This window comes from Natrix helvetica, assembly GCF_964273705.1.
Source record: "Natrix helvetica genome assembly, chromosome: 8".
Taxonomy (NCBI): Eukaryota; Metazoa; Chordata; class Lepidosauria; order Squamata; family Natricidae; genus Natrix; species Natrix helvetica.
The window spans coordinates 24,075,769-24,090,647 of record NC_138559.1 but is presented as its reverse complement, the minus strand read 5'-3'; the positions used below and the strand labels follow the sequence as shown (position 1 = coordinate 24,090,647).

Below are 14,879 nucleotides of genomic sequence, written 5' to 3'. Positions count from 1 at the left end.
GAACCTCTTTTTTTATTCATGACTAAGGAACAAGAAAGTTCTAGACTAGAAAATAAAGTATTGTCTGGCAAGTGACCTAATTGTTCTTAATTTTGTGATCTTAATGTGTGCACACCTCCCTTAAAAATCAGACACCAAAATGAACGGAAATGAACAATGAAAACAGTACAATGAAACTTTGGACAGCTGGATTAATTATAACAATGTAATTGAAAGGTTATTCATTCCACCCCTGGACTTTGTCTGTGTCGCCCAAGGGTGTCTACCTCACAGTTTGAGAAACCTTGTTCTAGGACCTAGGTAGATTGGTTTGGTTTGGTTTTATTGGACTTATAGGACGCTTTTCTCCCAAAGGACTCAGGGCGGCGTACAACATAAAAACACATATGACAAAAGTTTAAAAAGATTAAATGGAAAATCAAATAACCTTCAATTGACAATTTACATCAAATTTAGGATTAAATTAAAATTGACAATTTAAAATTAATAATTTATTTTATTCTGTTCAGGCCAGGCCAGAGATTGGAGAGATCTCTTCCTAACCATTCCTGAATCATAGTATTTTTATATAATATCATGACTAATTAGCTGGTAAAGGAACATTAGACTGAGAAGTAGAAATCTTGTGAATAAATTATACTTAGAAATGAGCTTCTGCATTTGAACAGGAGTGCTCCTGACCTTTAGTCAGAGCTCCAGGAGTCTTAAAAGACATTTATTTCAATTTCTTGATTGTTTCCAGGAATGCCTTTTCTGTAGTCCTGGTTCTTCCCTCATGATTGATCATTGGGCTTAGTTTGATTTTCCCAGACATGCTAGAGCTAGACTAAGATCATTTGACTAATGTATAGATTAATTTAGAGTTTTAGGAACCTAAACACTGTCTGAAGTTACTTTATGACTCTGCTTTGTATGAATCTGGCATTTGGGTTAATTCAGCAAACCATAATTTAGTCAGTCCTGGGCCAATGTACAAATGGAGCCTTTGACTCTCAGATTTTAAGCCCTGCCTTTAGAAATGGATTCTCCTTTGAGACCAGGGGTGAAATTCAGCAGGTTCTGACAGGTTCTAGAGAACCGGTAGCGGAAATTTTGAGTAGTTTGGAGAACTGGCAAATACTACCTCTGGCTGGCGCCAGAGTGGGTTGGGAATGGAGATTTTGCAGTATCCTTCCCCTGCCTCGCCCACCAAGCCACGCCCACAGGATTTTTAAATTTCACCACTGTTCTAGACCTTGTCTGAATTCTGGGAGTGAATTTAAGACTGCTGTATGTGACCTACATAATTGCCCTGTTTTCACACCTACACAGAATATCATGTACCTTTTACGCAGTATTCATCCTTCCAAGACAATGGGTTGTTGGATCAGACTAAAAAGGTCTATGTATTGTTCAGAATTCTATTTCCATAAAGACCTGCAAGTTGACCTAAAATTGGTGCCAGCAGAAGCGCTCAGGATGTCTGCTACTGAAAAGTTGTGTAGATACTTTTATCTTCCACGGATTTGTCTAATTTTTAAAAACTTGTCCAAGATCCATCTACTTCAGGATGCAGTTCTTGAACTTCCCTCAAGTGTGATAGTTTCCCCCCCCCCCCCCACCGCCGGATTTTCCTGTGTTAAACATGAAGAAATCAATTGTGCTGTTTTGTGGCATCCTTTACTTCCTGTGCCAATGAATTTATAACCCTTTTATATAGCTTTCAGGAACTGGCAGTGAAATAGAACAAAATCCAGATATTGAAGCCGCCCAAAGGATAAGCAAAAAAAAAAAAAGGAGAAGACGAGACAGGGACAGGGAAGTTTTCATGCAATTAAAAAAAAACCTCTGGAGTTGTTGATTTTAGGAAAATCAATTTAGGTAAATCAAGGATTTACTGAGGATCTTTAATGATTGCTCAAAAACTGCAGAGGTCAGCATGATTGGATTGCAACATGTCAAGGAATATAAAGGTGGGAAATGTAATTCAAATAGGATTAACCAGCAGGATTCCTTTGAGTCATAAGGGTGTGTTACCAGTTGAGTCATACTTTTGAAATCTTCCCGTAAATGCCCCACAAAGAAAGTTCAAGAAACATCTAGTAAAAAGTGATGTGCTATGGTAGAGTAGATTCAACACAAGAGAATATATTGTCATCTTACAGAAAGCAAGTTATGAAAAGTGGGTGCACCCTCCCATATATGCTAATGACTAAACAATTCAAAACACGAAATCCTCATTCCATCTTTGAAAATGTAAATTTGCTTTAAATAGAAGATCAAGAGCCTTGTTTTCTCCAAAGGACATTGCTGTTGTAATCCAGGAAAAGAAATGGTAGAGTAAATGTATTAAATCTTTAAAGAGAGCACAAAGCATATATTTTTGGCTGTTAGTTCACACTAGGAGATTCCTCACAGCTCAGATTCTCTTGACATGGTTTCAGAAAGATGATTTGGAACCCTACTACGTGATCTCCTTTAAAACTGAACGTTGGTGATTGATTTTGGAATCGCACATAAAACATTCCCTTTATCGCTGACTTATATTCTCCCCTCCAGTTCTGAGGCTGTTCTGTAATAAAATTAAGAGGCTTTGCAACTTTTGAATGCTTAAAAGAGTGGTTTTTACAGAAGCAATTACCTGATTTCATTTGGAGTCTCTTCTTCGTATTTATTTTTTTCTTTCCTTTTGATAGTTCGCCACACAGCCAAGACAACGAGCAAGGATACTCCCATCACTCCACAGATTGCTCCGGCAACGATGCCGACATTCGGAGGATCTGTCGATTTAGAAACAAATGCTAGGTTTTATTTGTTCTATCTACAGCCAAATACTGTCCTTGTAATTCTGGCGTCTGTTGCATAGACATTTTCAATTCCCTTCTTTTATCTCAAAATGTGTAGTATATATATATTCTTATTGTTTTATGCCACAGGAGGTAAAGCCCTGGACACCTTGGGTGACCTTGAAAAAAATAAAAACAAATTGGACTTGATTTTGTGATTGAGACAGAGATCGGCAGGAAGTCCCTGGGTTTATGCACTACTTTGGAAAGTTGCAAAATTACTCTGGTAGAAGTTGAAAACAAACCACTTCTGTAGAGTTAGCAAGAAAACAACATGAACATGTTTGCGTTGTCCCCAGGAAACGAGCTCGGTTCAAGGGAGACTTCATTTTCCATGGCTAAACGGTGAATAAAATTACAACACAGGTTAAACTGAATTAACTCTACCCTGGAGCAGTGGGCTGGTTGTTTTCTTCTCAGTTTTTCCTCAGCCAACGCATCTCGGATTATGCAAACAGTAGTAGTTTATCACTTCAGATATTCGGCAGTGGTGCAATCTGCCTTGTTGCGTACAGGCCATTAATTGCTCTAAATGTACTCCACGTTGCCTCCGCTTTCTTTTGCATTGCATATTTCACATACCTGACTCCCCAAGCTTAGATTTAAAATGTTTTGGCCTTCGCATATATTGTACATTAGACTTTTCATTTGTTTAAAACTTAAGTTCCGGTGTTGAATATAAGGAAGTTCCGAGTGAAGGAAGAAGCACACCCTTCCCACCCAGTCCTTTCTAGATACCTGGCAAACATGGCACCCTTCTGGGCTGCATATTGGGAGTCAGTGTAGGAAGTTGTTTTTAAGATTGTCTTGCTCTTTTTTTAAACGAGCAGCTCCAGTTGGTACTCGTGGGAAAAAGCTCTTAAGTCCCACAGGGCCAGCTACCATCTCTGTGTTATTTAACATCTATGTGAAATTTTCTTGGAGAAAATCCTTCTATTCTTTTGATTTCTGTAAGGGTACCCGAATATTTGCTTCAGAGCCCCTTCCTTGCCTCTCTGCAGACTGCTGCAGAAGCCAATTGGCTACCAGGGGAAGCTACCATTGTAGCAGAATACTTCTATTCTGATTCCTGCACTGATTCAGATTAACAGAGCTGGAATGGACCTTATAGGTAATCTAGTCCACCCCCCGCCCGAGCAGGAGACCCTACACCATTTCTGACAGATGGCAGTCCAGTCTCTTCTTGAAAGCCTCCAGGGATGAAACTTCCAAAGGCAACTTCTGTTCCATGGGTCGATTGCTCTCACTGTCAGAAAATTCCTCCTTATTTCTAGGTTGAATCTCTCCTTGATCAGTTTCCATCCATGATTCCTTGTCTGGCCTTTGGGTGCTTTGATTTATCAGTAGTTTTCCAAGCTCCATTCAAATGTTCCTAGGTCTCTTCCATACTTACGTTGCACTGTCACTTGTATGGCACAGCTGTCCTCTCCTGCTTCGTTGGAGGCAGTGCATTGGTATGATCCTGTGAACATCCATGTGAGATTCTTCATAATAATTTGGGCAGGATTAGACAGATCTAAAATAAATGAAGAAGCAGGATTCAGTGACGTTTACAGCAGAACGGTATCGTTAAACTGTAGAATTAATTTGCCAGTGTAATATACAGTGATGGTTTTTAAATAAGAAATAGGATAATTGGGCAAAGAAAAATGGGTGGTTAGAAGAGATGACAACACGACAAATAGATCTCTAACCAGAACTATTCTTATTGGGTATTCTACCAGGGAAATACAATAAAAGAATCATATACCTAATGCTACATGTAATAACAGCAGCTAAGATTAAGATAAAGATAAAAGTTCCCCTCGCAGATATGTGCTACTTATTCCCGACTCTAGGGCGCGATGCACATCTCTGTTTCAAAGCCGAAGAGCCCGCGCTGTTCAAAGACATCTCTGTGGTCATGTGGCCAGCTTGACTCAACACTGAAGGCGCACGGAACGCTGTTCCCTTCCCACCAAAGGTGGTCCCTATTTTTCTACTTGCATTTCTTACATGCTTTCGAACTGCTAGATTGGGAGAAGCTGGGACAAGTAACAGGAGCTCACTCCGTTACGCGGCACTAGGGGTTCGAACCGCCGAACTGCCGACTTTTCTGATCGACAAGCTCAGTGTCTTAGCCACTGAGCCACTGTGTCCCGATCAGCTAGGATTACACATGCACAAAACTGGAAAAACTGAAGTATCCCTACAGATGAAATGGTAATAAAGAAAACATTATAATGTGCCGAACTGGACAGGTTAACTTAGACCTTAAAAGACAAGGAAGGGGAAACAGAGAATTACTCAACATGGGACATTGTATAAATGGCTAGATAACAGATGCAGAGATTAGAAACGTAATAACGAAAGAAGTTCAACAAACTAGAAATAAATACACGCACACACACACAGACAATAAACATTGCTTACAGTATATTATATACTGTAAGCAATGTTCATATCAGACTCTATTTGACTATTTATTAAAATGAATAGAATGTGAAATATACAGAGCGTTATTGTACAACTATGAAAAGGGATATAACCATGATGTACAATATTATTTAAAAGAGATTATGCTGTATAACCATGAGAATGATGATTATGGTCAGGGTAAATAATACTATGTATATTTAAAAAGGATTTGATACAGCCCACACTGTTCTTGCAAAACTGCAAATGTGATGTAGAATAAAGGAAAATGCATTTAAAGAAACAGAAATAGGATAATTTACGAGGGAGCAGAGGGATGGATTGAACCGGCAAAACTCACTGAGACGTGTCGAGGGTGGCAGAGACTCAAATTTTCCCTTTGCGTCTACGCGCTGCCATGTGTACATAATAGGAGATGTGCCAGAGACGGAGTTACATTGTAAAGTGATTTCTTTTCCTTCAGACGCTACCCCTTCTTTCCAGCATTTGGGTTTGGAAGGTTTCTCTGGAAAGGAAGAAAAAAAAAAACGATCAGTGAGATTCTGTAAAGGTTCTCAGATATCCAGGTGATGGTTGTCCCAAAGGTGCTTTTATTTCAGGAGGCAACTGGATTATCTTGCTTTTGCTTCTGAAGACCTTTTGCTTCTCATCCAAGAAACTTCTTCCATTCTGACAGGATGGTGAGGGAATGGAAGGATTTATATTCCTTGGAGACAGCTGGACATTTGCAATCTTTTAGGCAGTCATTGAGGCCACTTGGAGGCTTATCTGTGTCCTCAGGGTTACCTCTGTAGCAGAGCTGGTATTCAGCAGGTTCTGACCAGTTCTGGAGAACAGTAGCGGAAATTTGGAGTAGTTCGGAGAACCAGTAAATACCACCCTTGACTGACCCTGCCTTCATCTATTCTCTGCCTCCCGAATCCCAGCTGATCGGGAGGAAATGGGGAATTTGCAGTAACTTTCTGTCTTTCTAACTTTCCTTCTAACTTTCCTAGGCAGGAAAACCTACACCACTTCAGACAAATGGCTATCCAACATCTTCTTAAAGACTTCCAGTGTTGGGGCATTCACAACTTCTGGAGGCAACTTCTGTTTCACTGATTAATTGTTCTCACTGTCAGCAAATTTCTCCTCAGTTCGAAGTTGCTTCTCTCCTTGATTAGTTTCCACCCATTGCTTCTTGTCCTGCCCTCAGGTGCTTTGGAGAATAGCTTGACTCCCTCTTCTTTGGGGCAACCCCTGAGATATTGGAACACTGCTATCATGTCTCCCCTAGTCCTTCTTTTCATTAAACTAGACCTACCCAGTTCCTGCAACCATTCTTCATATATTTTAGCCTCCAGTCCCCTAATCTTCTTTGTTGCTCTTCTCTGCACTCTTTGTAGAGTCTCCACATCTTTTCTGCATCGTGGCGAGCAAAACTGAATGCCGTATTCCAAGTGTGGCCTTACCAAGGCATTATAAAGTGGTATTAACACTTCACGTGATCTTTTTTTTTTATATAAATAATTTTTATTAAATGCTTTGATCTTTAAAAACAATAGGGAAGACACAGCAAAGAAAAAAGAAAAACACAATAAGACGAAACAAAACACAGGACACACATAACAATATACAATAATTGTACACCTTTCTCTATCGGCTTTCCTTCTTAGCTTTTATAATTCTTGATTCCGTCCCTCTGTTGATGTAGCCTAGAATTGTGTTGGCTTCTAGACTTGTTTTGAAAGTATGGTGGCCGTCTTACCTAGAACCTTCAAAGTGATATGGCTCCATTCGTACTGGCCAGCATTTTTAACTTTGCACGTATATTGCCCGGAGTCGCTTGGCTGCAGAAGAGAAATCTCCAGAGAAGCGTCTCCACTGAGAAAATTGGAGGCGAATGACACCCGGCCCTTTTGCTCTTCGATCATGTCATGATAGATGTTGCCGCCTGCATAAGTGATCACCTGGGAGACAAGGTTACTCATCAGCTTTGCAAACAAGATGATATCAAACTTATGGCAGCATTTATTTGTTCACCAGCTAACCTCCCCAGCTATGATTACTCACGTCACATAACCAATAAAAAAAACAAGCTTCCAAAATGGCCCATAAGAGTGTGCACCAATTCAGTTTCATAATTACCGTATGCCTTAATGGTTCTCTTGGCCATACATTAGTTGGAAGCCGCTCCCCTCCTAGAAAAATGAAATATCTTAGGAAATATTAAAAAGGCAGAATATTATATTTCCCTGGATGATAAAACAAGAAACATGTTTTAAATGGGTGAGCCGTGATGGCGCAGTGGTTAGAATGCAGTACTGCAGACTACTTCTGCGGATCACCGGCTGCCAGCAGTTCGGCAGTTCGAATCTCACCAGGCTCAAGGTTGACTCAGCCTTCTATCCTTCCGAGGTTGGTAAAATGAGGACCCAGATTGTTGGGGGCAAGAGGCTGATTCTGTAAACCACTTAGAGAAGGCTGTAAAGCACTGTGAAGAAGTATATAAGTCTAAGTGCTATTAAAGACAGAAAGCAGTTCCCATTTGAACTATGAACATTTGAACTATGGTGCTGGAGAAGATTCCTGCGAGTCCCTTGGACTGCAAGGCCATCAAACCGGTCAGTCCTAGAGGAGATCAACCCTGACTGCTCTTTAGAAGGCCAGATCCTGAAGAGGAAACTCAAAGACTTTGGCCACCTAAGGAGAAGGAAGAAGGACTCCCTGGAGAAGAGCCTCATGCTGGCAAAGATGGAGGGCAAAAGAAGAAGGGGACGACAGAGGAGGAGGTGGCTGGATGGAGTCACCGAAGCAGTCGGCGTGAGCTTCAGTGGACTCGAGAGGATGGTAGAGGACAGGAAGGCCTGGAGGAATGTTGTCCATGGGGTTGCAATGGATTGGACACGACTTCACAATTAACAACAACAACAAAGAAAGACTGGGCCAGTCTATCTACAATACAAAAGACCTCCAGCTCCAGGGTGATGGGATTAAGGCAGTAAACTATATTCTTGTCCCTGATTTTAGCATTCTATTCCTTGGACAGTTTCCCATTTAAAAAATCATATATGTCTCTGTTTTTAATGAACACCGTGTTTCCCCCAAAATAAGACAGGGTCTTATGTTCGTTTGACCCCTGAAATAAGCACTTGGTCTTATTTTTGGGGAGGTCTTATTATTTTTGAGGTGCAGGAGGCCCCTTAACCTTGGCCCATGGCCTGTGGATCAGCTGAAGTTCTGTCTCTGTTTCTGGCACACTCTTGCCAGCCTTAGCGTTGCTGGGCCAGCTACTCTTTTTGCGTCCGCCACTAAAAGAAGGGGCGTGGTAACTTGGGTTTGTGGGAGTGGCTTCCGCGAGGCCGTTCCATGAGGATGGCAAGTGCATGTGGGGTGCGTGAGGTATGTTCCCCCCTTTCCCTCCAGGAAATGGTGGGGATCGGACCCGCATGCATTTAAATATTTTAGGGCAGGGCTTATTTTGGGGAGGGGCTTATTTTATTTAGCGCATGCGTTCAAAAGATTATTATCTGGGGAGGCCTTATTTTCAGGGAAACAGGGTAGCACCTTAAACCTCCAAGCCGTAATCTGGAACTGATCACAACCTGATAATGGTTTTTGTTTGTTTGTTTAAAGGATTATCTCACACTTCATTTCATCACCAAAGCTGCGTGTTTGGGAGGAAAGTTAAGTTTAACTGCTGCTTTTGCAAAGCAATTGAGAAAGGGAAAAAAACACTTGGGCGATCAGTTCTAATTCCTTTGAAACCTCAGCATTCATCCATGTATCTTCTGCTATCTTTGCACTGTATGAAAAAAAGGAAAGAAAGATATCCAGTCCTCTTAATTGAGAAGACTGGAAAAGAGGTAAATTTTAAGATGGCTGTTGGGTACTGGAATTCCTGCTGTAACCACTAATTGGTATATTTGATGGCTTGTCATGACTCATAATTTTGACCGTCTATCTGACAATCTTGAGCCACAGTTGAAAAAATAAATATGTTTTCAACGCTCAGATGATTGTTGTGAAATTTTGGTAAGCCTGGTAGGAAAACCAGTGTGTGATTCACATTTGTATAAGCGCCTTCTTTCCTTTTGAGCTAAAATCACAATGAAGGCAAATCACAATTATCCAGGACTGTGCCAAAGGGAGATTTGTAGTAAATGGGGGGGGGGGGGCATAACAAGACTAACTTGGTTTAAAGAGTTATAGACAATGTTTAAACAACTTTTTGCCTTCTGCTTGGTCTTGTGTTAACTACTCCTGATACAACAGCGTGTATAAAGAAGGTATTTGCAAGATGCATCTGCAAGAAAACCTGACCCAGAGTCCTACAAACCCACATTCTTAATTGTTGGAAGAAATATCCATCTAGTTCAGTTCCAAGCGGGGAGAAAGACACTGGAAACATGCAGGCTGATTGGAAAGATGGTTTATTGATGGACAGGGCCACAAGGGTTTGAAGTCCTGGGCAGCTGACCGCATGGAGGGGAGAGTGAGAGGTATTTATACCCTCTCCTGGGCTTTGAACTTGAGCTTCCTGTTCCTGTGCAAGAATATGTATTCTATTGGCTGTTGTCAGACTCCCATGTGGAGTCATGTTTGAATCAATCATGTTTGATTGAACCTTGATGTAATGTCCCCAGGAGATTTTGCAATGCAGTGGGCCCTGCTGCTTGATAATCCTATAATGTCCTGGAGGGTCACATTTTAATCCCATCACCCTGGAACTGAAGGTCTAATTGTCTAGTAAATAGGCTGGCCCAGTCCTGCTGGGGCTACATTTACCTTTATACATAAATTGCGAGGTGGTTGGTAGTTTTAAATTTCTGGGCATTTATATCTTGGAGGACCTCTCATGGACCATGGATGCTAACATGCTTGTGAAGAAGGCACAGAAGAGGCTGTACTTCCTGAGAATGCTCAGGAAAAGAAAATCTATCTCAGCATCTACTTCTGTCCTACTATCATAGTACTATTGAGAGTGTCCTGACATACGGCATTCTTGCACGGTATGGGAGCAGCTCTGCAGCGGTCAAAAAAGCTCTACAGAGAATCATTAAAACTGCCCAGAATATCACCGGACTCCAGCTACCAGCCCTGGATGACATCTTTGCATCTTGCTGTTTGAGGAAGTTGCATAACATTCTCAGAAACTCTTCCCATCCTGCTTACAATCTTTTTAGACTGTTGCCTGCTGGCAGAAGATACAGAACAATTAAAACTAGGACCAGATGTCTTCTGAATAGCTTTTATCCCAGAGCTATAATTGCACTCAACAATGAACTAAAGGGCCACCATCAGTGAGCAATTTTTGGTGGGTAGGGGTGTGTTTGGGGATTGTTATGTTTGTTGGGCCTGGTGAATTTCGTTGTATGTGTCTACTGTGTATATACGTACAACAACAATAAAATAAAGTATTAAGAAAGACTTGGGGGCTGCTTTCTATCTTTAAAAACATGTTTCTCCTTTAGGGAAATATAATATTCTGCCTTTATAATATTTCTCAAGATATTTCATTCTTCTAGGAGGGTTGGATGCTACCTTTCTACATTCTCATACCTATAAATATTCATTCTATAAATATTGAGAAGCCTCGAAAACGAGACATGCAACAATGAACTAGAGGCAATGCGTTTCAGCGGTTAGAAGAATGTCCCTCAACCTTTGCAACTTTAAAGCTTTTGGACTTCAGACTCCAGAATTCCTCAGCCAGCATGTGGAATTCTGGGAGTCGAAGTCCTTGTGTCTTAAAGTTGGAACACGAGGTTGGACCTTACCACTTTCGGTTTAGCTTCAGAATTCTTTAGCAGCCACTCTATATCCAGACTCGCTGGCTCCAGAAGATGGAGGCGATGGTGGCAGGGCAAAGTTACGTTTCCTTCGGCCACCCTTTTAAATTCGGTCTGTGCTTGTGACATCCAAGTACAACAGGAGGCTGAAAAAGAAGAATTAAGTCAGTTCACTGGTATCTGATCTCATCAATATTGGTTTTCTAGTTACCTTTCTGGTCGCAATATGGGCCAGTATACCAAGAACTTTGCTTTGGCAGTGGGCGGGTGGAGGGAATGTGGAAGAGTAGTAAAGAACCAGAAATTAATCAGTACTCTTTTATTTTGTTGTGTATAGTTGGTGGTGTAGGAAGTCCCCCTTCGCAGATTAAAATATTCTTTATTCCTAATATTAAGAGAGGCAGGATAGGATATTTCCCAAAAGGAGAAATGGAGAAATACGTTCTTAAAGGCAGAAAGTACCCCTGGCCTTTCTTAACAGCTTCAAGTAGAAGTCTCAAGACGATTTCGTATCCATTCAGGAAGACTGAGCCAATCTGTTCATAAACAAAACTCACAGAAGGTTGGAGCTGATAGGATTAAAATCTACATCCCCCACACCCAAATTCTAAGGACAGGACATGACCTGTAGGACATCATAGAATTAAACCACCACCCTTGAAATAAGAAAAGACACAAGGCTGACTACATTGCACAACCCCCTGGAGCATCTCAAACCCCCAAACCCCAGAAACTGATAAAGATTCATTTACTCACTTGGCCATTTTGTCAGCCGCCCCAGAAACATAACTTAGAAGGCATGCTGAAAATCTTTCTTTTGGGAGGTGCGTTTTAACAAAAACAACAGTGTATACACTGCTTTACCCGATGCTCAATGATTAATGATGTATTTTGTTTACCCAAAAAAACAGTACATCTTTGGAGTGCATTTTCATGTAATTACGTGTTAGTAGATTAATATTCAGATATACAACATTTAGGGTGCAGCTCCCTGTCTCGAGTTTGTTTGCATTTCCAAAGACATAAAAGGATTGCTTTTTTAAAAAAAAAATCAAACACACATGACATCAATGGGGAAGATCCAGAGGTGGCATTCAGCCGGTTTAGATGGGTTCGGGTGAAACGGTAATGGTGACCTGTGGGTGGGGTGAGGTGCCCCCCCCCAGCTCCATGATGTCCTATGTACAGTAGTGGGTTGCTCCCGGTTCAGCCGAACTGGTAGTAGCGGCAGCAGGAGCCCTGCTCGGATGCTTCTGCGCATGCGCAGAAGCATTACACGCCCACCCGCGAACCGGTAGTAAAAATATTTACAACCCACCACTGCCTATGTAGCCTTGTTTTAGACGCCCTGCATGCGAGCAAAGTGCATGCGTGGAAGGCCGTCTCTATGCATGGGAGGTGCGTATGTGATGCACGGAAGGCGCGGAAGAGACACAGAAAGCACACATGCGCTCACATTTGCGAACTGGTGGTAACCGTCTGTGAATCTCTCCCACCTCTGGGAGGATCCCCATTTTAGTCTTTAGAGTCAAGTATTCTGGAAGCATGAGAAAACACGAACACACCCATGTACTTGGAGTTATCTATGAATATTGAGTTCCTTTTGAATGTTTCTGTTTTGACCCAGCAATATTTATCTCCCCTTTCTTTCTTTCTTTCTTTCTTTCTTTCTTTCTTTCTTTCTTTCTTTCTTTCTTTCTTTCTTTCTTTCTTTCTTTCTTTCTTTCTTTCTTTCTTTCTTTCTTTCTTTCCTCTACAGCACCCCCTGCTGGAGAAGGGCTAAATAACTTCTCAAGTCCTGAGTATATATGCCAAGCTTCAAAATACTTCTTACTGTTGCTTCTATTATCAGCTTGCCAACGAACTATTTTTTTTTGGTGGGGGAGAGGGAGTGGGAGATAGAACATGGGCCAGACATCTAGATCTCAGTGTGAGAACCAAGGACCTTTTGGCAGTTGTTTACAAGAGCCAAAAAGGCTTGCCCACAACAATATTCGGAGTTTGTATTGGACGAGACCTGAGCTAATTGGGAGATGGAAGAACTTTTAACTCTAGGAGTTAGTGCGGGAAAGACCTCCATCTAATTTTGCCTTCAAACGTGCTGAAGTGATGTACTCCATAAGGTTTTGCATAAAGAGATTGGATCGTCTAGATTGTGCTTGCTTTGGTTGAGTTCGTCAGTCAGAACCTTGACAGGATTACATATTATCAGAGTTGGAAGGGATCTTGTACGTCTTCTAGTCCAACCCCCCGCCCAAGCAAGAGACCCTACAGCATTTCTGACAGAAGGCAGTCCAGTCTCTTCTTGAAAGCTTCCAGTGATGAAGCTCCCACAACTTCTGAAGGCAACTTCTGTTCCATGGATTGATTGTTCTGACTGTCAGAAAGTTCCTCCTTATTTCTAGGTTGAATCTCTCCTTGCTCAGTTTCCATCCATTATTCCTTCTCTGGCCTTCAGGCGCTTTGGAAAACAGGTTGACCCTTCCTCTCTGTGGCAATTTTGGAAGGCTGCTATCCTGTCTCCCCTGGTCCTTCTCTTCCCTAGACTAGCCATGCCCAGTTCCTACAACCGTTCTTCATATGTTTTAGCCTCCAGTCCTCTAATCTTCTCGGTTGCTCTTCTCTGTACTCTTTCCAGAGTCTCAACATCTTTTTTATAGTGTGGTGACCAAAACTGGATGCAGTTCTCTAGGTGTGTTCTTACTAAGGCTTTATAGAGTGGTATTAGTACCTCCCTTGATCTTGATATCATCAAAATACACTACATGAAGGAAACATGGCTGCTCTTAATCTGTACTCACCAAAAGAGAAGCTTCTTTAAAAATGAATAGTATCAAAGAAGTAGTCCCTACCAAGTATACACATTTTTTTTGCTCTACTTTGGATTGCAATATATGCATGAAAAGGTTTTTTTTTAATGTGCTAAGTGTTAGTAGCTAAGCAATGCAGTCTATATTCTCCACTGATTTGAGCCTTACTTTTCCCACTGGGATTTCTTGCCTTTGAAAACAAAGCACTGTTGACACAGTTACCTCCCTCTATGAAAATGGAAATCAATAACAGCATATATTTTTTTAAAAAAAGAAATGAACACAATTGGTGAGTTGCACCGCAAGAGGGCAGAATTTACTCAAAGAAAAATGTCACTGCAAGCGTTTGAACTGGTAACTTTTGAAATTATTTTGGAGTTAGTTGTACTTGGCTGGAAATTCTTAAATCTAAGAAGCAGATAAAAGTGTGACTTCTCCCTTTTTTTTAAGGGGAAAAAAAAACATTCCCCCCACCCCCATGTCTATATGAAAAAAAGTTTAAAACTTAAAAATTTGCAAAGCTTCCCATTTATTGGATTTAGCTACAGAGCTGCAAATCATTATCAGCAAAGAGGAAGCATACAGAAGAGGACCACCGAAAATAATATTTGCAACAGGTCTTTCCTGGATTGTAGCATTTTACTACATCCCATAAAAAACTGAGATTAATTGAGAAGCAAACGCCACCTTACTCTCTCAGCCGATTATCTGACTTTAATATTAGGCTATCATTTCCATTTAGAGAAAGTACATTAGAGTTACTAGGTTCCCTCCCCACCCACAATTTATAACCTACCGCACGCTACTAATTGTAACTATTTACTTCATCCTTTTAATGGCATTGGCAGGTAAGCTTTATCTCAGTGCTATTTATGAAATAATCCTTTCATAGAAATTGGGGGGGGGGGGGGGAAATCCCAGAATTTTTTAGTTGTAAAGAGAGCTGCCATGCCATTTGGTTTGGATAGCCATCTGTCTGAAACGGTGTAGGGTTTCCTGCCTAGGCAGGGGGTTGGACTAGAAGACCTCCAAGGTCCCTTCCAACTCTACTATTGTAT

General features: G+C 41.2%; 2 protein-coding genes across 2 annotated transcripts in view; one reads left to right on the top strand and one right to left on the bottom strand.

Annotated features, from left to right (window-relative positions):
- GRAMD1B (GRAM domain containing 1B) overlaps window positions 1-14,879 on the top strand; it is a 441,187-nt gene that overhangs the window by 218,578 nt on the left and 207,730 nt on the right. The gene's annotated exons all lie outside the window — the stretch shown is intronic.
- Window positions 1-14,879, bottom strand: part of CLMP (CXADR like cell adhesion molecule) — a 45,635-nt gene that overhangs the window by 4,538 nt on the left and 26,218 nt on the right. The window contains exons 2-6 of the mRNA XM_081960601.1: window positions 11,000-11,157; window positions 6,988-7,189; window positions 5,581-5,745; window positions 4,219-4,341; window positions 2,621-2,759 (exon numbers count right to left, since the gene is read on the bottom strand). Of these exons, the coding sequence (XP_081816727.1) occupies window positions 2,621-2,759; window positions 4,219-4,341; window positions 5,581-5,745; window positions 6,988-7,189; window positions 11,000-11,157 (787 nt within the window). The remainder of the gene's footprint in view (window positions 1-2,620; window positions 2,760-4,218; window positions 4,342-5,580; window positions 5,746-6,987; window positions 7,190-10,999; window positions 11,158-14,879) is intronic.